Source organism: Cebidichthys violaceus, unplaced genomic scaffold, assembly GCF_023349555.1.
Source record: "Cebidichthys violaceus isolate CVI_PGR_0920_01 unplaced genomic scaffold, fCebVio1.0.p SCAF_13, whole genome shotgun sequence".
In the NCBI taxonomy this organism is placed as follows: Eukaryota; Metazoa; Chordata; class Actinopteri; order Perciformes; family Stichaeidae; genus Cebidichthys; species Cebidichthys violaceus.
In genome coordinates, this window is record NW_027176296.1 from 15,956,437 (window position 1) to 15,983,610 (window position 27,174).

Consider the following 27,174-nt stretch of genomic DNA (forward strand, 5'->3'; position numbering starts at 1 on the left):
AAGTGTTTTAGCGTCTATGAAGCTGCTATATTTTTATAATAAAGTATGGGAATGGTCAAATTGCCATCTGGTTGGAAAGAGGCAGTGGTTGTTCCTATTAGGACACGAGGCGAGAACTCATGAGCTCCAACGACCTGTAGTCCAATAGCACTGATGTCACATATAGGAAAGATAATGGAAAGAATGAAATTGTAGAAAGATAAGTATTTTACATGGAAGGCGGAGGAATTAGATCACCTCATCAGAGTGGATTGAGACAGTAGAGGAACCATGGAACCATGTTATGTCACGGTCTTGGGTTTTTGTTTAGTTGGTTTCCTGTTTTATTTTGAATTTCCCCGCCTCTTGTGTCCTGTGTTCACTTCCTGCCTTTCTATGTTTTCCCTGTGTGATTGTCTGCCTCTGCCCCTGATTGAATCCTCCTGAGTCTAATCACCTGCACCTCCCCAGTGTATTTAAACCCGGTGGGTCCCCTCTCTCACTGTCGGTTCGCCTGTTCTGCTTCGACTCTCAATGGTACGTTCCCTGTTTTGCTGCTTGCTCTGCTCTCTTTCTTCATGTATGTGTCCCTCGTGTTTGTTTTCTGACTACCGTATCCTGTTTTGTGTTTTACCTGTTTCTTGTTTTTTCCTTGAATTTTTTTGTTACACATTTTTAGACTTTTTTTTTTTTGCTCTGCAAGTTTTGTTTTTCAACATTTTTCTTTATAACTAAAATCACCACTATTCATCCTTCTGTTCCCCCGTGTCTCTCTGCGTTTGAGTCCATCATCTTCGCCCACAGTGTGACATGTTAAGTGTCTGGACATGGGTTCCATTAACAGATTTATGTTCTGCATTAATGCGCTGCACTCATGTACATCTCACAGTAGGCAGGGCGTTGTTAATAAGACAGGAAACTTCAGATTTAAAATTATGCATATTTTATTTTTTGTATCATTTATGTGGATACCAGCTCACAGAGGGATTAATGGCAATGATATTGTGGATGCATTAGCAAAACTGGCTCTGAATCATGAGATCATGGACATTTCACTCAGCCGATCTGAAGCAAAAAGGAAGAATAAAGTAGCATCCTGAAAGACCGGCGGCGCAGTTGATACACAGGATGGCTCCGTTTTTGTTCGGTACAGCGAGAAGTGGCCTAAGTGAGGACATCTTAAAGGAGACACAGGAGAGGTGAACATCTTAACAAGACTAAGAGAAGCGCATGCTAGACTTATTTATACACTGGACATAAGAATTAAACATCCCTAAGGATTATTTAGACGCTGTCAAGTAGAAGAATCGGTGGAGCGTGTCATTTTACGATGCCGAAAGTACTCTGGAGAACTACATGCATTAAAGAAAGGGAGAGGAAGAACTGAGTCTAAAAAATGTAGACATCTGGTTAGAGGCTTTTCCAATATCTGAAACATCTGTACTGCTGACATGAGTACGAGTCATAGCTACTAATATCTACTGCGGGTCCGCAAGTTTGTTTGTTTTTTAACAAATGTTTTACATATTTTAGCTTAAGAACATTAGCCACATTTTGTATTTACCACTGCTGTACTGTGTGTGTGTGTGTGTGTGTGTGTGTGTGTGTGTGTGTGTGTGTGTGTGTGTGTGTGTGTGTGTGTGTGTGTGTGTGTGTTCGCCTCCTTTCTAAAAATCAACAATCGGCTCAGCAGTAGGTTGTTGCAAGATTGTTTTCTTCTCCGTATGAAGTCTCTTCACTGCTTTGTAATCCAACCAATGACGTTAGCGACATACTTAATTATTGGAACACAGCCACCTTCCTCCTTTTGCGGGATTAGTGGTTATATTGCCACATATTCGTCCAAGCGAGAATCAGGTTTTTTTAGGTCTTATTCATTCATTCATTCATTCATTCATTCAACTTCTTCAGCGCAACTCCAAACTGTTTCAGGGGAGACATTTTTAAAGGTTGTCTCAGACTTTGAAAATGCTGTAAGTCAATTCAACTTTCACACAAATACTGGCACAGCAATCATACGCTGAACGCTCCATCTGACTGCTGAAGGAGTTCTCAGAAAAACAGCTCTTGTTATCCATTTATTTTGAGAACGGTTTTGTGCCAATGCATCATTGTTCCCTTTCTTCATGGCTTTGAGGAAGGCTGTTTGCTTATCGTCTCCAGAGGGCTGAACTGCTGCATTCAGTAATGCGCACGACTAATTCACAGACCGTGAACCGTGTTGTCGCTAATGATTTAATAAGCATTAAACTCACGTCTTCATGCTGAAATGTGTACATCGGTAACCACCGGAGGATCCACAGTAACCACATAGAGAGCAGTGTAATCACAGAGCCTGGCCGGCATCACATCAGTGTTAGTGCTTTGAGGGATTTCTCTTGTGAATGTAAAGAAGCTTAATCCCCCACTGCTTTCATTCAGGGACAGACTGCTGCACACAGCGACGACCAGATACTTAAAGCAGCAATCCAACACAACAGCTTCCTATAAAGAATCTGTGTGTGTGTGTGTGTGTGTGTGTGTCCTTCGCATAGCGTGAACTGCCGATACAATCTACTTTAAACTATGTGGCTGTGTTAGTGGGGACCCAAAGTACGAGCAGGGTCAAGGTCGGCCCACTTTGGACACGCGACTGGTTCAATATTACTACACTCTGTGCAGCTTGTGAGGGAGGGGCTTCAGGGCTCTGCGGAGCATGTGGTCCACAGCAGACCTTTACAGGTCTCTGCTCATTGCGCTGCTGGGTATACGAACGTTACGACTCGTCTTCTCTTCCCTGGAATCGACCAAGCCCCCCCCCACGAACTCACTGGGATTTGAAGCCAATTTGACACAATGGCCAAACCAGGTAATTAAGACTTCCTGGTCCGTCACGTGATGGGGCCCAAAAAGACTCATTCACATGAAGCACATCAGCATGAATTAGATTCAACACTCTTCACCTTTTTTAAAGGTGGTTTTCCTGTTACTGTCGTTAGTTCTTCTTCCAAAACAGGAGTTGAGTAAATATTATGACTGGTGTATTAACTCTATGCCAACTTAATCAGAAGACACAAGGCTAAATTGCCTCCTATTTTATGACAAACTGCTGTCAAACGATGCAACATTTTAAAGGAGCTTGGTGCAGTGCCCACTCCACAAACCATGCACCTCACTTCCAGCAAACTTCACAGAGAGCAATGAGGTCCATGTGTGGAGAGCTTAACCGGTGGCAATGTCTTGGAGGTGTAAGATCTATATTCCTCTTTTGTCCAATACTCTGGCTGCTTAAAGTAGAGGTGGAGAGTTTATTGGGATATTGTTTTTACATCAGCAGCTGCGCCACTGTATGCAGGAAAGCTACTGGAGCCAGAGAACTGCAACTGACTGTGCACTGGAGCGCGACACTGATCTCTTTGTAAAGGCAGATCGTGGAGACATTTTAATTGGCTCCGAATAGTTCAAACTGAAAGTATCCGTTTGCGACTCATGAACGTGATCATTCACGTCGACCTCTCTGGCGAGGGTTACTGATGCTCATGCACTGTGTTTTACCGCGCCTATTATGCCGGCGTGCCATCAAAGGAGCGCTAGACATCAGCCGCGGTCTATTCCATTCCCACCTCCAAAGTCTCAAAAGTCATCTTGGCGAGTGTTGAGCGCTGAGGGAGCGTCGAGCATGCGCTCCTGGCAGCCCTGTGCTCCCTGGACCGCGTTTGTGTACGCGAAGCAGAAATGCTCCCTTCCCAGGATGCTTTTCTCCTTGCAGTTACTCCTCTGTGGGTTCCTATATAAACGATCGCGCACCTGGTTTTTCATGGGACTCATTTCACGTCATAGCATCCAACCAATTCAAAACAAAAGAAATGAACGTGAACTAGTTGATTTAACTTTGAGGTGGTGTTTGTGAACTTGCACAACACTACGTCAGTCGGTACTCAGTGTTTGGTAGCTACTACTCCTGCTGCCGGTGGATTTTGGCAAGACTCGCTGCTACAGTTTGGTTGATGGTTAGACTGCTTTTAGTGCACCGTCATGGCGGTGCACATTCTGCTACTGCCATGATACAATATACATTTGGATGGGTATTTCTTTACTTTTGGGGGGAAAAAAGCATAAATTGCCTTACTTATTGGATATCTGCTCACTCTGGTAGTGTAGAGCTGGGCGTTAAATCGATTCTATTAAATAAATGAATGCCTTAGCGCTTTAGAGCTCAAATGGTTTGTTAATTCCAATTTGTTCTAATTTTTTTTTTTTTTTTTTTTTTTTGTGAAATTTATTTATTTACTTTTTTGCAATAAAAGTGTCATTTTGTATGCTTAGTCAAATTGGATGGAAGTGCAAAAAAAGGTATTTTTTTTAGTGCACTCCGTATCGTCTCGCTGGCCATTTTTTACTTGGAATTCTCCCAATATAATTTCCACTCCACCACACAATGCAATAGCTCACAGAATATGTCACTAAAAACTCCATGTGTTAATCCAAGGGGTTAAAGCTGTGAGGGTTATAGGGAAACTATAATATAGTGTATATATAATATGGTAAACTATAACATAGGGACTGCAGGAGACGGTCGTCGGTACCTGGACACAACGAGGGGGAGAATTAGCATCTTCAGCATCCTCATCAGCAGCTCTCCGGGAAACTGGAAGTACTTCACCTCCTGCCAGGATGAGAGAAGAAGAAAGTTATAGTAACAGAATATTTGAGGAGGAGCATTACACAGCTAGTGGAAAGGAACTGTTGTTAAAACACATTATGAACAGGAACAAGACATTGTTAGGGCGTTTGGAGAACTGATGGAGCTGAAAATGAGCTCCCTTTCTGCATCATCATGAAGAGGAAAGGAAATGTAGTTCCTTTTTTTTTTTTTCATCTATCAATGTATTTGTGATTCAAAAAGGAGCCATGAAGTAAAATGAGCAATGCTGAATCATCTCCTGAAGGGGAAGTCTAATATAACCTACTGGACTATTTTCTTTCATCTTTTTTGGACGTTAAAATGAAAAGCTTTACAGGTCCTTACGTTGTCTTGTGAATGTAAGGACCAATGCCAACTGTTAATCCTCTACTGCTTTCACTCATGGACAACACACACACACACACACACACACACACACACACACACACACACACACACACACACACACACACACACACACACACACACACACACAGAGTTTCAAACATCTTTTCTTATGTTTGTTTGCATCAGAACATCAACAGTAACACTGAAGAAGAATTTGTACTTTTGTGGCTGTGGCTCAGAGGTATCGGGTCAAACTCTAATCGGAAGATCGGTGGTTCGGACCCCCGACTCCTCCAGTCCGTTTGAGAAACTGTCTGAACTGGGCTGGAAGCAGAACCCCAAATTGCTGTGTCATCAGTGTGTGAGTGTGCCTGAACGTGCATTAGTTTATATCCTTGGTGGTCAGGTGGCAGCCATCGGTGTATGAACGAACGGGTGAACGTTTACATGAAGCGTACAGGACTTTGAGTGGTGAAAATACGACAACTGCTATATCCATTTAGCATTGACCATGATACTATGGTGGCTATTTGCATTAGCTTTTCTGAGATTCACTCTCCTTTTTAGCTCAAGATTTAGTCTACGCCAACAAGTTGGGAAGTTGTGGGCCATAACGCCGAATCAATGAGGAACTGCAGAGTGATTCGTCACTCGTAGCGTTCTCTTCACATTACACACAGTCGATCCACTGTTGATGTAAAAATACTAAATTACAATAAAATACAAGACGAGTCGTATCATCAATGCATTGTATTATAAAGTACACAATAAAACACGATTACTTTAATATAACTATAACACAACACGACGCATTCCTCTATTGGTGCTATCAATCGGAGACAAGCGTATCTGGCAGGAACTGTAAACTGGTTTACAGAAGCATAAATCCACCGTCATTTATTTATTTTTTTTTTTAAATGTTTAACTGATGGCATTTAATCGGTCACAATTCTGACTGCCGGTTAACACTGTGGTTGAGTTGCTTAAAAAGCTTTATAGTTCAGCTCAAAGATTCCGTGTTACAGAGCTTGAATTAAAGTGTTGCCCTGGATAAAAGAATAACAATAACGTCTCTTCTGGTGTCGCCCATTGCAGTAACTCCAATGTTAACCCAGCAGTGGCGGTGTTAGATGCTCAGAGAACGTGCTCCAGCAGTCGGGTGACCATGTTTTTAAAGAGCGCCAAAGTCCACGTAGGAAGGCGAACAGATTCAAATGAACCTCAGGTCTGTTTCACCTAAGCTCCACCAGCATGTCCACATCTCCACTAGAGGAAACGATACACCGGACCATGTTTACACCAGTATTCCTCTGCCAAGTTCCTGTAAACTTTTACAGAAGAGCATCTGATGATCTACCGAGCATCAGAGGCATTGGTGACAAGAGGTGCCTGCAAAGAGCCCCAAGGACATTAAAAGACAATACCCACCCCGGCCACGGCCTGTTCATCGTGCTGCTATGTAGCAAAATGGCACTATAAACTGCATTTTGTTGTACAATAACATTAAAATGAACCGTATAACCTTTTTAAACCTAACCAAATACTTTGGTGGTGACACCTTACTAAACGTTTCAAGGACATAACATGTAGTAGGCTTGTCCTGCAGTACTGTGCACCTGTAGATGGACCTACTTGGATGGATGAGTCAAACAAACGTATGAATTTCAACCAGGAGATGGCTGTTGTCCTGTGAAACCAAAAGTCAACGTTGACCTATTTACTTTGACTACTTAACTCACATAAGCTACGTAACTTTACTCGCATAACAAACATACTTATTTTAACCCAAACCACCACGTTTAGCCTAAACTTAACAAAGTAGTTTTTGCATCTGTACTATGTGATGATCTCCTTTTGTCCTGTTAGAGATGCTTAGTGTTTACACTGCCAGTAGGCAAGCTAAGTATTTGGCCTGAAACCTTGTCTTATTAAATCCACATGAATGCATACAATAATGTAAGTGATTCAGCAAAATATGCAACAGTTTTGAAAAGCCCAAAATCATACTAACATATAACAGATGTTGATTAATTGACTACTAAATTGTTTTAGGGCAAGAAAATCGTTGACTGACTTTCAGACACTCCCAAAGATAACGAGACTCCGTTGCCAGAACCAGACCTTATACTCAATAGTTTGTGTGCATTGCCAGGGACTTGCATAGGTGGAACCAATGTTTCTGGTGATCATTTGTATCACTTGTCAAAGCAGGTAGAGGAAGGTAATAATTCTAAAAGGGAGTCAGAGAGTCACAGATGAACACAGACGTTTAAACCTAATTTGAAAAGAATAGGAGAGCAGCCACAAAATAACTCCAGTGACATGCTTCCAAGACCCAAGAGTTTTGGGTGACATGTTTGACAGAAGCGTTCAGATCTCACAGGCTTTTTGTGTATTTGTGTCAGTGTCCACTGGGCTTAACCTAACACTGGCATCCATCCGGTGCCGCAGTTGAACAGCTGTTCTCTACCGGCTGTGCCGTTCCATCCCCTCTGCAGACCTCATGTCTCCACTCTGTCAAAATGAACTTTGCAGTGGATCGAGAGTTTGGAAATACTTCTTCCCTCCCGAGTCATCGCTGTGGTTTCAGTGTGTTTTCTGCCACGAGTTGATCCTGAATTTACTATTTAGCTATGAATAAATCAGTAATGTGGTTTGTGTGGGCTCATTGCGTTGTTGATTTGGTAATTTGTTTGTGTCCTCTATTGCTAAAGATTGAATTGTGGGTGTTGTAATTCCAGCTGAACGCAATGAGGCTGATGAAATGTACATTCCGGAGCTCTGGCCAGAAGGGGCATTTGTGAGCTGCGCAGGGCGGGAGTTATCGGGTCAAACCCCACACATGCTGTGGGGTGGGGTGGGGTGGGGGGGGAATAAGTGTGCCTGCTGGTGCTATGGGCGCTCACTTGCCTTGCTAAATGATAATCTGTTTTTTGTCATACAATTGTCTGCGTGTGGGCCAGAGCGCAGGGGATAAAGCTCGCCGCATTGCTGTTGTGACATTCTATGTATACAAGAGACATTCTTAGCAAAGCAAGGCTTGAAAAGAACTGAAGTCTTTCAGTGATAACTTTCATGGTGCTGGGGAGTCTACACCTGACCGTGGCATGGGAATAGTCAGAGGAAGGATACCGGGGGGGGTGGCTATTCTCTGGAACAAGAAGCTTGACTCATTGATAAATGTGGTCAGGCTTGGTGTTGACTGGTGTATTGTTATACAGTTTACTCCAAAAGGAATGAATTATCCTCGACGTCTATACTCCCTATGAGTGCAATCACAATGAGGATGAACATCTAAATAGGCTTGCCGCCATCAATTCCTTCATTCAAGATAATACTTCTTCTAGTATATATATGTCATTGGGGGGATATGAATGCAGATATCTCAGACGCAAGCTCATTATTTGCCAATCACATGGCTCAGTTCTGTAAAGATAATCATTTTATATTGTCAAGGAAAGTGCTTTTTCCTACAGATAGCTATACATACATTAGTGAGGCCTGGCACACTATGTCATGGCTGGACCATTCTGTCAGTACGGCTGATGCACATGCTTCTTTGGGATGTATGGGCATTCTTTATGAGGCAGCATCAACTGATCAATAACCTTTTGTTATGTCGATGAATGTTGAACCTAAAAAGGGAAATGGTGTCAACACAGAAGAACTTGACTGGTGAACCCTCGTACAGACAAATCCACAAGTACTATTCGTCGACCTAGAGATGCAACTGTGTGTACTGACGTCAATTGTAAGGATTTGGAGCGTAGGAGAGAACTCTGCTCCATGTATAATAATATAGTAAGTGCTCTGTATGAAGGCAGTAAGCCTGGCCACAAGCATAAAAAAATAAGACACATAACATCTGACCTGGTTGGAACGAGTGCAGCTGAGTATCGTGCTGAAGCCTGAGAAGCTTTTAAATCATGGGCTATCGCAGGTAGACCCAGGCAAGGGCCTGTGCTTGAGTGCAAGAAGCTCACTAATGTAACATATAATTATGCCATTCGCTTCCTTTGTAAAAAAAAAAAAAAATAAAATGAGCAAGCCATGAGTGCCGAGTCCATGGCCAAGAAGCTGATAAGTAACAATGTTGTTGATTTTTGTAAAGAAGTGAGAGTTCTTAACAACTGTAAAACATCTTTACCATGCACTGTTGATGGCATTTGTATAAGGTGGACATTATTGAGAGTAATGATTCAATGGCAACTATGTCACATGAGGTGTACCGAGCTATAAGTTGTCTGATAGCAAAGCACGTTTTTAAGGTTGTGCCCAAATACATTGTAAGAAGTCTGGCTTACTGGTATGCCCACCAGACTATACAAGTAAAATGGGGCAATAGTGTCTCAGGCCTATTTGGGGTTAGCAGTTGGTGTGGGGGGGAATTTTCCATGGAATTTTGTCCCCAATTCTTTTTAATTTATCAATCGATGATCCGTCCAAGCAACTGAAAGCCTCTAATACTGAGTGCATGATTGGTAATACTCTAGTTATCCATACCATGTATGCAGATGATCTTGTGATTCTTAGTCCATGTAGCGCTGGTCTTCAGCAGCTCCTTGCTATGTGTACTATCTACGGTGTGGAACATGATATCAAATACAATGCCAGTAAGAGCGTTATCTTGATCTGTAGAACCACAGAGGACACATGTCTAAAGGTTCCTGACTTCAAATTGTCTGATGACACTCTTGGTGTCTGTGATGAGGTAAAATATCTTGGACATTTTATTACAGAAAGGATGACCGATGATGATATTTCTAGGCATAGCGTAGGATGTGTGAACAAGCAAACACTCTCTCACGCAAGTTTAGTATGTGTACAGATGGAGTTTAGAGCATATTGTACACCACTCTATACTGCACACTTGTGATCAAACTACAAAAAAGCACGCTTCAGTTGAGGCTTCAACTAGCTTATAATGATGCCATGATGAAATTACTTAAGAGACCGAGATGGTGTGAATCAATACTTTCCAAACTGTTTTAAGAAATCTCTATAACTTGATTAATGACCCTGAAAATGAAATTATCTTGGTTTAGTTCTACACGCTACCAGTCCCAGCTGTGACATTGGAACAGCTGTCTCTTTGTAAGGCATGTACTTTTATTGTGCTTTTTGTATGTCATTTATTCTATATTCTGGACCCTGAAATAAAAGTTTGATTGATTTGATTGAGAATATTTTAAAATTAGAGACGGTGCAAAAGGTCTGAATCTTTTCTTAATCACGTTGAGTTGTGTGATTCTGGCATTATGTTGGATTTCTTTTCCCATTACTTAGTGGCACAACAAACACACCAAAGGGTCATGGTGGAGCATCGGGGACAATTGGCATGACGGTATCTGTATGAAAGGAGCCCTTATTTTTGCTTTTGTAACTGCGTAATTGTTTTTGTGATTGTGCTGGAGTCGTTTTGATCGTCCTTCAAATTAAGACCATACTCCAAAAAATTTCAAAAAACCCTCAGCAGTCTCACAATCAAAAGCGGTAACCTTAGAAATGATCTTAATTTGCAACTGCAAATACCTTTTGTGAGAAACACTACCGCTCTTATCAACATAGTTCCAACATTTTTTAATGACAGTATCTACCAAGTTGCAAATTGTTCATACAGAATGTATTTGCATAAATGTTAACAAACAATGTTAACAAACAATGTGTTTTCCTATGTATATATTCCTTACAATAATGTGGTACAAAATTGAACGCTTCCTTTATTCCCTCCTTAATATTGCCAATGAACATGATCCCTTGAGCAATTATGTAGAGCAAAACAAATGAATACAATATTTCTTGAAAATGTTATTGTATGGAGCTTGTTTCCTACCTTTATTCAAGGGCATGGTCTTTCAATTTGAGAGCATTAGTCATTGATTTCCCGTTCAGATTTTGAATGCTTTCCCTTAAAACCCTATCCTCACACTCAAACAGCCCCTCCTTGCGCTTGGATTTGCTGTGCTTCTGCTCAGACTGTATGCTTGAAATGTTGTTGCTTGCACTGATTTCCGGCGCTCCAGCTTCATTCCTTCTCCTCAGGACTCAAGATTCTGTAGTGTACTCACGAAACGTCTGCTCTCAGATGTTTTTTTTTGCAATAATCTTCTCAAAATTCCCCAACCAATAGAAAACCAGGTGTAGTGTTGACCAATGATAGGATCCCTACCTTGATGTTGGTGCCTTTTGGCGGTTACTGTTTATCCTTGTTCACCCCCCTCCGCCCTCCGCGGCTTTATTATATTGCTTTCTTCACGTCTTTTGGAATTAACAAAATAGTTAGTTAGCCAGTGTGCAGCCAGTACTTTTTAATTTACTTTAATAATTACACTGGCAACTATTACTGGAGTTCACTTTTTTTATTTTGCCGTATGCTGACAAGGAGGCCGTGAATGAACCACCTCAGCTCATGCTCGTTCACAGCGGCACACCGAGCCATTAGCTTTCTAATGCTAGCTAAAACCAAAGGTGGTAAACGCTGCATTCTTCCACTTTTTCATCATACATCCATGGTCTGCCCACATTAAGCCTACTTACCTCACTGTAGCTATAATTTGATGTTGTTGTTCCTTTTTCGAGCTTGAACTGAACATGCTAAAGCGGAAAGTGCCCTATTTTCAGTCTCGGCTAACGTTTGATTGCAGTTAACTTTAGAGACGTAGCGCTCTGCTGTGTTTTTGTGAGTGAACGTCTGGGCGCCGTGCTACATAACGTCATTGATTATCAGTGGTATTCCTCTTGACTATTGTAGTAGCATGCTGCTGGGACATAAATCACACTACACGCCTCACGTTGCATTGACTGGCGCCACTCCGCACCAACACAAACGGATTCTCACCGGTATATGCGGCAGCTACCTGTGCCACTGAGTGTAACTTCCTCCCCTGATCGACACCACTGTTGCTCCCCTCTAGCACACCGACAAGAGGCCAATGCAGCTATTATAGAAAAAAAAAAAAAGTATGGGCATTGCACTGGTATATATTAACGTTCTTTATATTCCAAAAATCTTGAAGAAAGCATCGGAGGGCGGAAGTAGATTGACCCAGTTGAAGAGTAACCCACCGTCAGGGACGCTCTCATAAAGCGAACACACCCACAGCGAGGCAGGGATCATGTTTTTGGTCAATACTACACCTGGCATTCTATTGGTTGGGGAATTATGACAGGGTTTTTGCACAGAAAAATCCAAGAGTAGAGGATAAATCTGAGAGCACACAGAAGCAGCCTTAGTGTGAGGACAAGAGCTGAAGCTGGAGCGCAGGAAATCTGTGCAAACACCGATAACAAAACCAAATTTTGTGTTTAGCACCTTTTTAAGCACACTGACAAATGATCTCAGCAGGACCGCTCATGGCTAAAAGCAGAAGTGAGACAAAAGTCGAAGAAACGTATAGATCAGACAGAACTGTGTGGGTGTATACGTACGCGGTGAAGAGCATAGAAGCGCTTTAAAGTGTTTTAACGGGCCTCACCACTAACAAATTGAAAAAGTGAGTAACTGCCACTGCTTGGTTCATGCCTATACGTGCTGATACGATACCGTTAGGCCTTCTTGGAGTGGCCAAAAAGGATGGAGAAATAATCTCATTTCAGCTGCATTATATTACACATTATATATTGAATTATTCTTGTTAAATATGTGACTTTCGCAAAAGAAATCCTAATTTAATAAAGCCGTTTCCATAGTAGGTTTGCTGAGAAGCGCAATGGATTTCATCCCAATTGTGCCTTTGACCATTTGAAATCGTTCCACTGCACATTACTGCACTGGGAAAGTCAGCTCACAATACATTGTAGCAAATAATCACGTTTAATCTCACAAAAATACTTTCCTTCAGTGTTTTCCAAAATGTCAAATGTAATTCTATTCAGGATGACCCTGACTATGACCATGTACAATCTGAAGTTCTATTACTTTCTCACTCCAAAGCAAAGTTAAAAAGTTGACAGCCCTGAAACTGAATATGTGACAAAGGAAAGAACAATGAATGCCACGGGTAAAGGGAAAGGTTACACTCGCAGCCACTGGGTGACTAAATCCAGCCAAAGTCAGTCAAAATCTTGAAGAGCAACTTCAGCAGTGCACAGTTTCACAGATAGGCAGGGCGTCTAAAGGGAAAAGGATGTTCTAACAGATCAGTCAGTGGTCGGCATGTCCCCAATGTCCAAAGTTAATTCCAATGAAAATTTGTGGGATGATATTAGGACAACACTTACCAGGCAGTACATATTCAAGCACACCAATTTTAAGGAATACAAACCAAGATAAAGGCCTTAAAGATGTCAGACATCTCTCATTCATTGTTGCATTACCGTTGCAATCGTGTCGCAGCAGGCGATAAAGTCTTGCTAGTCGCAAGTAAGTCTCAAGTCCCAAATCAAACACAAAAGGTCCTAAGACTGGTCCGTCTCCTAAAGCTGCGTTGGGCTGACTTTCCTCCATCCATCAACTTAGTCTTTGTATCTAAATGTAATAATTTGGGGTATCAGACTGGAATCCTGCAACTGCAACAAACACTGTTGTACTATCATATTATAATATTATAGCTAGCTTTTATCTTGTTATTACAAAAGCTAGGATTAGGTAAGAAAGGGCTGCCTAAACCTACAGTAGGAAATATTTGACTACTACCGAGGTGGGATGAGCAAGAGGCCACCACAATGGCCATTAGGTTGAGACCCCAGTACAGTATTGATCTGATGATTAATACACATCTAAAAGTTGTGTATTGTAAAGAGCTGATGAAGTGAGTGTGAGGTTAGGGATGTGGAATGAGGGGCTGCGGGGCGAAGCGGGTGCATAATGACAGCTAAAGAGCTTTTCTTTTGGGCATTAAGCAGAGAGAGCTTAGTTTCCTGTATAAGAGCAGGATCAGCACTCGCATACAGCCAGCAGAGAAGGTTTCTCTCTGCTCTGCTCATCTTGCACTCATGCGTATGGGTTGGTGTGTGTTTGCCTGCGTGTGTGTGTGTGTGTGTGTGTGTGTGTAAGTGTGTTGTTCGTGGTACACGGTGACACAAAATGAGGCATTAGAACGTAACGAAACAGAATCACTGGCAAAAAAGGTACAAGTTTGACTATGAACATACATTTTTTCGTCTTGTTTCCATGAATCATCAAAAATAAAAATTAAAAGCAAAATAACTTGCATTGCTCAATTGATTTTATGCCAAGCCCCGTCCCCCGCTGATACTCCGTCAAGCTGCCAGAGCTACCGTGGAGCCCACACTGTCATTAACTGCGCTCACTGAATAGATACTATTGAATTTGAGCTAAAAACAAAAAGGTAATTTTATAGAGAAGCAGGCAGAAGGGTCTACAGTGTGCATTTGAAGGATATATTCAGGATGTCAAACTGATTCATCAGTGAAAAAAGGCTAGAACTATTTAGATAGAAGCTAAAGTCTACAGATCATCAGTGTAAAAGTGAACCACCACAACACCTGGTGAGCCAGACAATGAAATTAAGGAACAACACTGTTCCTGTAAAGCCGGGTTGGACTTTATTTACTGTTCCAAAATCATTAAAGAGCAAAAGCAGCATGTGTAGACATTCAGTGTACCTTTTTAATAGCTAGCATAGCATAGACGTGCTAACGCTAGTTAACGATGTGCTATCGTACTCTGCTAATGTTAACTTCACAGCTTTTTGCTTAGAAACGTTACGCTTCTCTTGCCGAGTATTAGTCTCTTACACAACGTTGAGCGATGACTAGTTCCAAATCCACTAAACGGGTCTGAAAATGAGGAAAGTCTAAAACGATGTCATGAGAGGCTACAGAGCCGAGCAAGATAATTCTCAGACCCTGGTCGGAGTTGGCTGATGCTACCCTATGATTGGCCAGTTTGCGTTTGAAGGGTGGGATTTAGTGATATTATTAACAAACTTTACATATAAAATACTTTGATTTGATTTTGAGGAAGGGTGACATTTTCTTTTCTTTGTAAAAATGTGTCATGCAGCATTCTGGTATGGTTATTGTATAAACCTGAAGATTTGACACATGCCCTTTTTTAAAAGTAGCCTGAACCTTTTGCTGAACAGCAGAAACTTTGACAATTACAGAGTAAAAGAGCATAACAGTAGCCAGTAATAGAGAGTAGTACATTTACTCAAGTATAGCATGTAAGCTACATTTGAGCGCCAAATATGTTTTACTCCGTTAACTTTATTTTACAGCTTCATTTTAAGATTTTACTCACAACACATTTGGTTTTGCTGGACCAGTTCACAAAGTGTAATGCATTATTATAGATTAAACTAAAAGTATACGAAGCAGATACAATTAGCTCCTCCTCAAGATTGAGGTACGAATTAAATATTTATTATACATCATAAATAATGACCCAATAATATAACACTAAGATGGCCCATTCTGCCTCATGACTACTTTTACTTTCGATACTTTAAGTACATTTTGTAGCTTTTACTTTTAATCTTTAACTTAAGTAATAATGTTTAAAGCTATAGGTTTTTACTTTTTAATATAGCATTTTAATAGTGTGGTATTGCTGCTTTTACTTGAGTAAATGATTTGAGTAATTCTTCCACTATTGACGGTAGTAAGACAGTAGGAGACAAGCTTAAGTCCAACCACTAATACTGTTGCTGCTGCTGCTTCTGCTTATGTAATCTGTGTTATAAATCTCTGACAGACTTCATACTGCCCATGCAGCATCACGACAAGACATGAATGTTTGAGGTATTCAGTTATATTTGACAGTCAATACAACTCTCAGGAGCAATGACCATCCATTATGGTTCCATATACTGTTGATCTAAAAGTACTGCACTAAAAATATCTCCAAGGTTTGTCTTCAACAACTACTGCTGTAATGTTTGATTGAATAAATACAAACCACAATTTCCCTCCGTTTAGACTGCAAGTGTATCAGGTGCGTTTTTCACTCGCACGTCTCACGCAACAGACACGCTCTCATTTGAATCTATGCACCGTCTGCGCCAGCTCCTTGCAGCTAGACCGCAGCGCGCCGTTCACTCATCATGTCGACTGTTAAATGTGCCCTCTGACCTGTCAGTCCTGCAGTGTGTTTAGGTCCATTAGCTGTTAGCCCTGTGCGCTGTATTAGCCCCGTTAGCTGTTAGCTCTGTTAGCTTTTACAGCCCTGTTAGCTGTTAGCACTGTTAGCTGCAGCAGCCCTGTTAGCTATATAAGCCCTGTCAGATGTTAGCACTGTTAGCTGCAGGAGCCCTGTTAGCTATATAAGCCCTGTCAGATGTTAGCTATGTTCGCCAAACACACTGCAGGACTCTGCTTCCAAGTAGAATATAAGGCGATATGTTCACATTTTTCCAACCGACCATCAACCGATATAACCGCTCAGGTGTGTGTGTGCGAAAGCCAGACTTAGTTCGACAGCAAAATACCAATGCAGCGAGTGAACAGCCTGCAGATGGAGGCTGGTCACGTTTTAGCTGAATTAATTAAATTAAATTTAGATAGTTAATCTGTGTTTCAGGTCTCTCTCACTTTACAAAAACTGATATGTATTTAAAGATACTCTACAGGTCACAGTAGAACTCTGTTGGACAAATGTTCCGCTGGTGGGAGACACGACGTCACCAGAAGCACCAAAGTTCAAGTTTCCGTGACAGAAAGAAATGTGAGCGATGTGTTGTCCTTTTCTCATCTGCCTTCTAGCGCTGTCTCACACAATACATTCACCTTGGTTGCCTTTTTTTTTTTTAACAAGGACAGCTTGAGCAAAATCCAAAGCGTTGCCTTCGATCATTAATTTTTATTTTATAATCATTAATAGCATGAATAGCAATATATTCATCCCATTGGAAAGTAAGTTTCCATTGAAAACAGGATAGAACTTTTTTTTGACAGCTCCAAAAAAATATAAATACTTGACCAAAAGAATCTCCAGCACCATTACTGCTTTTAGAGTAGCTGCTGTGCAGATTTGATGGGTTTGCTAATGCATGCCTGTCTCACACAGCCTATTTGCAAATGACTAGTTCAGGTGGTACAAAGACCAAATAGCACAAACACATCTATTGTGGTTGCTGAAGGACAACGTTAATGCAATTTTCTTTGGAAAACATCCAGCTTGTTGTTTGGGTTCTCTTCTATAAATCTGGACTTGTTGTGTTCTGACACAGTCGTACATTGCAAACAGCTGCTGATTCTGTTTCACTCGGCCATCGTCCAGTCTGTTCTCTGTTCTTCCATCACTGTGTGGTTTTGGATCGGCCACCAAAACAGGACAAGAACAGACTACAACGAACTGTCAGGTCTGCAGAAAAAGATCATTGGTGCCGGCCTGCCCTCCATCCTGGACCTGTACGCTACCAGAGTCAGGAAACGGGCAGGACAGATCACTGCAGACTTAGTTTCTTAGTTAGCTTAGTTTCTCTGTTCTACGTTGTTGTCTTTAATGTCTTATTTGTATACTCCATGTATGCGTACGCATACATGGCCAATAAAGCTGATTCTGATTCTGAATTCTGCTATGACATTTAGTAAATTTGGCAGTATGCTGCAAATACAGTATGATGATTTGGATTGACTTTCACAAAATAATACATTCATGGGATGATCTTCTGACTAGCGTTATTCAAGCACTATAAAAGCCCGCGTAACATTTTCTCAAAGGACAACTCTACATAATTTGAAAGACACGTCTGTTGGGGGATCTAAAAAAAGAAATGATATGACATTCGTGGAGTATGAAAAATGTTGGATCAGCTTTTTTGGAGCTTACGTGACACGACAGGCAAAAAAAAGTTGTTTTTCATGCACTGGTCAATGTTGAGATATGGGCTCTTTTGCTTCCATAAGATTTCAGACAAGTGGAAAAAAAACATCCAAACATTGGACACATTTAAGTGTTTATTTTACTTGGGGAAGTTTCATAGTGATATCTATGTGTTATTTTGTTTTCCCCTTTTCACCTGTAGTGTCTTCAAAATGTAATTTAATTTTGCAATTCAAAGGCCATTTTCTCAGAATTAGTTGTTTTGTTTCTCAGAATCTCCCCTTCAGTATTTACATACACCAAACTTCCCAGGTTCATTCCTATCTATATTCTGAAGGGTTTGCTAATATAACATTCGTAGCCTGATTTATAGAACATTCTATTCCTTAAAAACACGGCTAAAATTGTTTATGGCTGTTCTGGAAATGTATGCAAATTAGCACCTATGTCATAAGATAATGTATCATTTGCATATTTAAACATACAATGTCAGTAAACCTGTGATATAAAAAGCAATTGTTGTAATGCTAGTCAGCAACTCTTTATTAACTTTTTACCCTTTTCAACTGTAGTGTCTTAGTTTAGTCTGGTCTTACGGTTCCCCTTCAATCTTTTAGTCTTTCGTCTTACAACGTTAACAGATTTTCTGGAATTGTGATTAAGAAAGGGTTGAGAGGGTGATGCATATTTCATATCTAATTGTTTTTTCTGTTGCCATAAAGTTGTTTCTGATGTTAAAAAACAAACCTATACAGTGCATTTTGTTGTGCACACATAGAAATAGAAATGTTTGATCGGTGTCCACTTTATGAAGTACACTTATGAAGACTGATGCAATCCAATACAACTGCTTTGCCATAAAATCTACTTTTTAAACGCCTATAATGTTTTTGACGCTTAACAACAGAAAAAACAATTATGCATTATGCATTATGATGCGTTCACATATTCAGAGGCATTTCTAATATTCTGAATAGAAATAGAAACCCCTCAGTTTAATGTAGTCCAGTAAAACACCATCTTTGACCTCTGTGATGGCACATTTCCACTGTGACTTATCTATCTGTTTTATTGTCTGACCTGTGTGTGTGTGTGTGTGTGTGTGTGTGTGTGTGTGTGTGTGTGTGTGTGTGTGTGTGTGTGTGTGTGTGTGTGTGTGTGTGTTAATCAGGGGCATGATACTGTCAGCTTAGATAAGGGGCTGAATGGGGATGCAATCATTGGACCATTCAGTGGTTGATCAATGAATGGTCCACTGTTGTCCAGATGTCCTAGTGATGAACTCCTCCTACCCCACCATGTGCTCAAGGCCTTTATAAGTCGTGCACAACCAACACTCTGGGTTCACTCCTCCTGCAGACCGCATTGCATTCTGTATGACGATTGAACCTTCTCTGCACAGAGAATAAATACTTTAAAGACTCTTTTCTCAATGTTTCTTAATTTCAGTATCATAGGACTCACTCTGTACTATTAAGTCGTTTCTTCCCCCAAACCTCAGTAATGAACATATAATTGAATTGAACACAAACTGAAAAGGATAAACTTTGTAAAAGTAAACAGCAGTCTATGTTGTATTGCAATAGATTGTGAAGGTGAGCGTATGTAACGAAATGTCCGTCTGTAATCTGACTTTCTGTCATTTTACTTTCTCGCAGCCTACTAAATCAATCACTGTCCTCTCTCTGTGTGGAGGCACAGCACTGTTTAACAAAGACGAGTGATTTGAGCTGCTGGAATTCACTCTCAAACAGTCCTGTGGGCTTTAAACGAGTCAGTCTTACTGGGAATCAGCAGTAAAAAACACGATACAGATAAAAGCAGCCACACCGTTTCATGAATAGTTTTAGGTAAACTAAATAATGTCAAATTTCAATATTCAATCAAACTATTATCAGTTAGATATTGTCTATAAACTGATATTTTCTGTTTCACACTTTTTCCTTCTGACTGGGAAATCTGCAGTCCCCCTCCCCCCTAATACTATAATCCAGATTTATGTCATAGATTCATCCGTACATTTCTACTCTGTGTTTTCTTGTGTGGAAGCTGTTCAGCATGTTTACATAGTTGCATAGTTTTCAATTCATATTCTTTTTTTTGAAATTTGGGCTAATCCTTCAGCATTTTGCTTCTGTCTGCCAGACACACACACACACACACACACACACACACACAACCCTCTCTGCTCTCCACTCTCAAACGCAGAGGGATCAGGCCTTGATAAATTGTCTGAAAACACAAAGGTCTGTGCCTCCTGTGTACTTTGTCATCACACAGACAGGCACTCTTACTTGATATACAATTAGAGAAAGCATTTAAATTGATTGGATTGTAATCCCCCTATTGTGAGAGCCACGGGCTATTTTTAGGCCTATTTGAGAATATGACAGAGCTTTAGTCAAAGGGGTGATGGGAAAAGAAAAGGCTGCATTTTGTTTATGGAGCCCCTCCATAAAGCTGCTTGGCCGTATTTAGAGCCGAGGCTGTGACCCGTATTAACCTCCGTGTATTTACGGTCCGCCGGTGGGTTTGTTTGTAGTCTGGTTTTGTGCATAGATGTTGTCACAAACGCCAAACTTCACTGCATGAAACGCCAACTGGAGCATTTCTCAGCTTGTACATTTATATTTAGTTCAAAGGTCAAAGGTCAGAAGGAAACACTGCTCACCAATTAACGTGACTTTAAACGATTTGCCGACTGAATACAGCCATAGCCGATGAGACAACATATTTACCCTTTAGAAGTTTCTCATTTTACGCTTATAGACCTTCCAAAAGTAAAAAAAAAAAAAATCACAACACTCTAATCACAGTAAATGGAGGATTGGCGTTTTAAAAGATACAGACACTTTTGTGAAGCCTTCACAAAAGTGATTAGTGTTAGGCAATTTTCTCCTAGTTTCTCCACTTCATTTTTCCCTCTGTAGAATTGAAGTTAAGTTTGAGAGAAAGTATTCTTTGTTGATCCGGCTCTTTTGTTATTCATATTCACACACAGAGAGATGGAGAGATACAAAGGTGCTCAAGGGTTTCTCGACTTTTAAATTGTGTTTTTCGAAGCCTCCAGGCAGTTCTGTTGTTAATAAATACAGATCACTGTGGCATGAAAGTTAATGGCAGACAATAGAGGCTCCTTTTTTTTTTTTTTCTTTTTTTTTTTTTTAAGTAATTAATCACAGTGAACATCACGTCTGCTATTATTATTGCTGCAGGTATGTTGTTGCTTGTAAGAGTAGATTATATGGAAATTAATGAACTTCCTGGAATGAAAAGTAATGTCAGTGGTGCAAGAAGTACTCACTTCCTGTGCTTAAGAAAAGCACCAATACATCAATTAAAAAAAACAAGTAACAGTCCAAATTTGGTTGTACAGTCAGAGTTCATCAGACGTGTAGATTACATAGAAGCGTTGTTTCAACAGCATTCCAATTAGGATGATTCATTCTTGAAATATATTGCTTTAATAACCCTGAATCTATCTCATATCTATTAAATGAATCCATTAATATGTGAAATATTATCTGTTTGGTAGACATAAAAACCATTTCCACATTGTTTATTTGAGTTATCTCAGCTATGATGTCCCCAAGACTTGACTGAACTGACAACATCATCTGTGAGGTAAAATGACAGAGTATGAATTACTCGGGGAATAAATCCCCAACTATAATCATGCAGCACTGGGGCTCACCTGGTAGAGCGGGGCCCAATGTACCGAGGCTGATCCACAACCTAGAGTTGGAGCCCCCTCAGATTTATGCAACGTGATAAATCGGGCAGGAAGGAAGAGAAAGAAGTTGTACTTTGCTTTTTTTTTCCACTTTTCTCTAATCTTTGCTTTTTTTTGTTGTCAAGTATTCAAGAATTTGAACTATTCGGGCCTCAAACCGTTATTTAAATGAAACCATGGGAGAAGCTTAGAGGTATGATGTCTCTACTGGAGCTGCCAGCAACTCACAGACGTCTAATATGGGACACCAACAAGACACAAAAGGTTCTCAAACAGGGGATGAGTTGGTCTAAAGTAAATAAAAGTTTACACCTTTTTATGTAAGATCTTAATCTCATGAATGCAGTGCTGTTAAAAAAAGTTTTTTCCTCTAAAATGGAAATAAAAAGTACCTCAAAATTAGTTCCACAGTACTTGAGTAAACACACTTTTCACGACTGCAAAACTATAATAGACAATGATGTGCTTTTGGAAAATCTATTAAAGGGTGTTGACGTGCAGATAATGACTAAAAAGCACGGAGGTCGGCACTGATATGGGGTCCAAGCATCAGTGTGAAATTGTGGGGGAGAATGCAGTGAAGCCGGAGAATAAATGAGGTGAAGCGCTAAGTGTAAAGCCCCGCAGGTATTAGAGGCCATCTTCTGCCTGCATGACGTCACACTGGGTCAAGGGGAGGAGACAAACCGACCTGCTCCGTGAGGCGCCGCGTCCTCAGGAAGAATCCCAAAAGACACCCGATGACCACAGCCAGCACCGACATGATGAGGAGCCCATTCTGCTTGCAGACGTTCTTCACCCTCAACCACACTGCGTCCAAAGCCATCGCGAGTCAGCTGTCCTGCGTCCTATCGGCAACCCATAAATGTTCCCAACCCAAAGCCTAAAATCCGGGTGCAATGATGAAAACGGGGGCAAAAAACCCCCAAAAAGGATGAAGAAAAACTCTGCCTTGTGAAATATCCAATCCTCCGTGATGTTTTCAAAGCACCTTTCGGCCTCAGCATCCCTCTCGTTCCTCTCGCTGCGGCGATCTGCACTGAGCTAAAAAGATACGCTCTCACTTTCCAGGCATCCCCTCCCACCCTGCTCCACCCATCAGCGGCCCTGTGTGAGCTGACCCGCCGCCAGGGGGGTGGAACAGCTGGCGACCATGTCCCCGGGGGTTAACATCACCAATCCTGTTAGTGTGCTGCTGTAATAAACAGGTCTGAGGCTGGATTAAAGATCCATGAACAATTTGATAAAGGTTAGCAGAGCGGAGTCATTTCGCTCAGTGACCACAGAACGATGTCTAAAAAAAGAAAACAGTACATGGTGGTTAATGAACTGCACACATTTAATGCTGTTGATGGATAAATCAGCAAAGCACTTTGTTCATTATCGAGGTGCATTATACAGCCATTTGACGCATGACTAGATTTAAAAATCATTTCTATATGTAGTACAGGTTGGCTTTGTCATTGTGTGTGTATTTGGATCCACTTCAGCTGTTGCATAATAAATTAGATATAATTTAACCTGTTTTTAAGAGACAAAATCGATGCAGAAGAACCCGAGATATCCTGCCTTTTTCCATTACATTTCCCATAATGCAACTCGTCAGCAATTATGTTCGCAAAAATTCATGAACAGTATCTATTTAACTCCCCTTCCCCAGTTTGTGACGCCTGATAACATCGTCCGGGGGATTTTCTCAAACCATATATGACAATAAAGATAATCTATATGAATGTGTCCCCGTGAGGAGCGAACTGACTGCCGAGAAACAAAGAAACGAGCTCCGGAATAAAAAGTGTTAAGTACAAAAAAAACATGATTGCCCTAATCATTCAATTACATAATTAGGGATATTATTTCAATCATTATCATCTCAGGTATACCAAGAATAACAATTATCCTCAGTACCATTGTCATCATCATTGTTATATAATTATCATATAAATCTAAAGGCTGTGGAGGGACAGAGAGGCGGCACCGATTGGTCCTCATTGGGCTCTTATCCAGTATTGCCCAAAGCAAGACACTTCGCTCCAATTCATTTACTCTAATCCTGAGGATGACAGCTGTTATTTGGCTGCTTAACTTCTCCTTAATGAAAATAACTTTCATTTCATTTATCGTTTATTAATGTAAATGTACCCCATAAGGCCCAAAACTCTATGTAACATAGAGTTTACTGTGTATGAAATTAGGAAAAACCGTATCGCAACATTTTTCTCCTTTCTGATTGTCTACCGTCATCCGATCTCATCTCCAGATCATCTTCAGTGTCGAAAGGTGTTTCCTCGTGCAAGCTTTTGTACTTTGAATATACATTTGAGATATAACATTGGCAATTTGTACCTAGCACAACCCTCCCTGGATGTATCTTCACAGAAAAACGTACTATTAATGTAAATGTAATACAAATACATGCATTGACTTTTGGCCTCGTCTCCTTTTCCCAGGAAGTGGATGAAAATCTGAAGGGCTGATTTCGTTCTATGGCTCATTTCTTTATTCATTATTCAAATGCGGAATGCAAATGTGCATATTGGTGTTGCTATCGAGGGACTCTCCTGCCATCTGCAACGATTCAACAGGAAATAAATGACCTTTCTCAACATTGATCAGTTAATGAGCTGCTCTAGTACACAGAGGCCATTTGACCTTTTCTTGTCTTTCTTTCAACCTCCCGGCATATTTAGAATTTGGTATGAAAAATGAAGAAAAAAAACATTTTAGTCAGGTTAATGAACTTTTTGCTCCCTCAAAATGATTTGAGCAGTTTCAAACTCATTCATAGTGAAAGTGCAAACTATTATTAATTGCTTGTATTCTAATTTTACATCTCTTCATATGAAAACGTGGCACACTGTTGAGTGTAAAATTTGACCTGTATGATTCTGAAACCGGTGTCTTGAATGAGTTTTGTCCCAGCCCCATATCATATGTTAATGCTATGATCAATTAACTATTAACTCATTTTTACTGTGCACTATTTGGCATTTAGCCTAATAAACTACAGTCTTCTAGAAAATGTACTTTTTATTTTCTCAGCACCATTCATTTATTTTCCTCCTAGTACAGCGGATTAACTCGTATATATAATAACAATTGAGCATTTTATTATTTATTTTATTTAGCATGACATTCCTAACATAGTTAGTCTAAATGTTACCCCACAATTTATGATACAATTGTGAGAGTTTTGCGACAGTTTTAGCAAGTTCTGGCAAATTGTGGGTTCCCATCTAGACATCTAGATTCTGACAACCGATCATCCGGTTGCTGTCAAAATATATCCACCCTGCAAGAATTGCCACCTGACTATTGAGAGAGACAATTTGAATTCAGGGAATTAAATGTATGATACAGGTGAGCCTTTTGGTAAATTATGAATTCTTCTTTTATTTGAATCATCCGTATTATTCTTATCCCCAATGAAGGTGCTCTGGCTGAAATGACAGGGACGTGCGTCGTAAAGGCTGTGCACACGGAGCTTGCAAAAATGTCCTAAACATGCTAAGGATCAGAGCCTCTAATGTATGTTGCACGGAGCAGATAAAAGGCCAGTTATCGTGCCACACTCATCGGATTTTTATGTACATTTCAAATCCATTAACTCTGTTTGAGCACCCTCGGCCAGCTGGCACTGAAGGTCACCTAGTCCTGAACGAATTATCCGAACACCGAAACAAGAGTGGTTAAACATAATTATAATAAGACGTAAAAGAGGGTCCAAAAGGGAAACTAGACTTGCATTTCAACTTGAAAGTGGGCGGACAAAATAATTCCAAAGTACTTCAACAAAATAAGTAAATCTCTAAATCTCTGCGGCCCTCACTTAGTCTACTCCCTGTATGCGATTTGATAATTGGAGGGAAATTGGACACAGCCACTCAGCGCTCACAGTTTTGAAGTGTAAGCCAATAATTCAGTACATTTTTGTTTCTTAATTTCAGCAAAGCATGAGAGAGAGAGAGAGAGAGAGAGAGAGAGAGAGAGAGAGAGAGAGAGAGAGAGAGAGAGAGAGAGAGAGAGAGAGAGAGAGAGAGAGAGAGAGAGAGAGAGAGAGAGAGAGAGAGAGAGAGAGAGAGACCCCAGTGTGATCTCCATCCAATCAGTGAGGTGACATACTGAGGTTGTAATCTATTCGCATGCCCACTATCCAGTATTCACCATTTGTACCACCTTAACATTGTGCGACTGTTTATCCAGAAAGTCCCACAGCTGTGTCTAATGAGGGAAAACTCATGCCGTCCAATGACAGGCCGTATTTAAAGGGTCACCTTCCTCTGCTGCGTGGTAGGGAAGTGGCGTGCATGAGGGCTTTACAGGTCAGACGGGTTTTCATTCTGTAATGTATGTATAAATGCCTTTTTGAGAATAGCCAGGGGATTAGCAGCAATGCATTTGACTGGACTTCTTCCATACATATGCACAGTAGCTGTCAGTTTACTGGAATCCTGGCTTGAGATACATCGCATTTTCTCTCCTTTGTTGTCACAGCTGTCCTGGATATTTGGTCTGTGGCAAGATGCTGTGTTGTTGGTCTGAGATTAAATACAAAGAGGGGTTTTCCAACCCGAATTATCTCGCCAGCCATAGCCTGACAATTGTATGTATGTATGGTTGTACCACCACAACTCCTGAACCGAGTGCTGGCAACATGACTGACTATATCTGTTAGCAGCGGTGGGCAGCAGAGTCCTGCACGCAAACTATACAGGCTATAAGGAGCTAACGTCACCCGTTGGTTCGTGGACTGCCGCTTTGAAGCCTCAAGTTCAGCATTTTAGCCGTCGCCATCTTGTAAAAAGTGACGCGAGAGAATGGAGCTAAGTACAACCAAGCGTCGAATAAGACCTTTTAAGAGCGACCAAAAAGGGTCACAATTAACTTTCATGAAGTGAAAACTCACCGTGAAAGGGTTAAAGCTAACCGGGCTAATGCGGCTAACGGAGCTAAACACACAGCAGGACTGACATTCTGTTCAGAGGAAGCGTTTAACAGTCAACACAAAGCTTTACACGGTGCACTGCAGACAGCTGGATTGATTTAATTGAGAGCGCATCTGTTGCGTGGAACATGTGAGAGGAAAAGAAAGAACGGGTTACGTTCTGTTTACATGCTAGAACTAGTCAGTCGTGTTTTTTTTTTTTTTTCTTTTCATACAGCCTGCCAAAAAACCCAGAATAATAATACGAGTTTGGTTTGATCCGGAGCAGAACGGATATAAAGAATGGGAGCTTTCTATTACGTTTGTATGGTGAATGTTGCTTTAATTGGTTTAATTGGTTTATCTTATAAATGTAAAATATAAACAGGAATGTCAGAAGCTGCAAGAAACAGTGGTGTTATAATAATATAACATAATATAATAATGTTATAAAGGTAGATATGAGAGACAGGAATGGCAAAGGAATGCAATTCTGACAGTTTTGATTTTAAAGGAGTTGTGTTCCGTAACTATATCAACATGCATGTATATACACTATATATGTTGATATATTCTGTCATATATTTACTATCAATATATCTACTATATTGCCCTCTCTTAGGCTATACCATACTATTGATATTGTTTTTATATTTGACATTCTATTTCATTCTATCCTCTGTTGTATTGCTGTATTCTCTGTCATATTACTACCTTTGACCTAATGTTATATCTCATATCCCAAACTATATCATGATTACTGTATTATACTATATCATTATCATACAATACTGATT

At 40.5% G+C, this 27,174-nt stretch overlaps 1 protein-coding gene across 2 annotated transcripts in view; it reads right to left on the bottom strand.

The window, feature by feature from the left end:
* slc1a7b (solute carrier family 1 member 7b) overlaps positions 1-22,279 on the bottom strand; it is a 35,361-nt gene extending 13,082 nt beyond the window's left edge. For both annotated transcript variants that reach the window (XM_068707951.1, XM_068707952.1), the window contains exons 1-2: positions 22,145-22,279; positions 4,545-4,624 (exon numbers count right to left, since the gene is read on the bottom strand). In XM_068707951.1, coding sequence (XP_068564052.1) covers positions 4,545-4,624; positions 22,145-22,279 — 215 coding nt within the window. The remainder of the gene's footprint in view (positions 1-4,544; positions 4,625-22,144) is intronic.
* Positions 22,280-27,174: the final 4,895 nt, after the last annotated feature.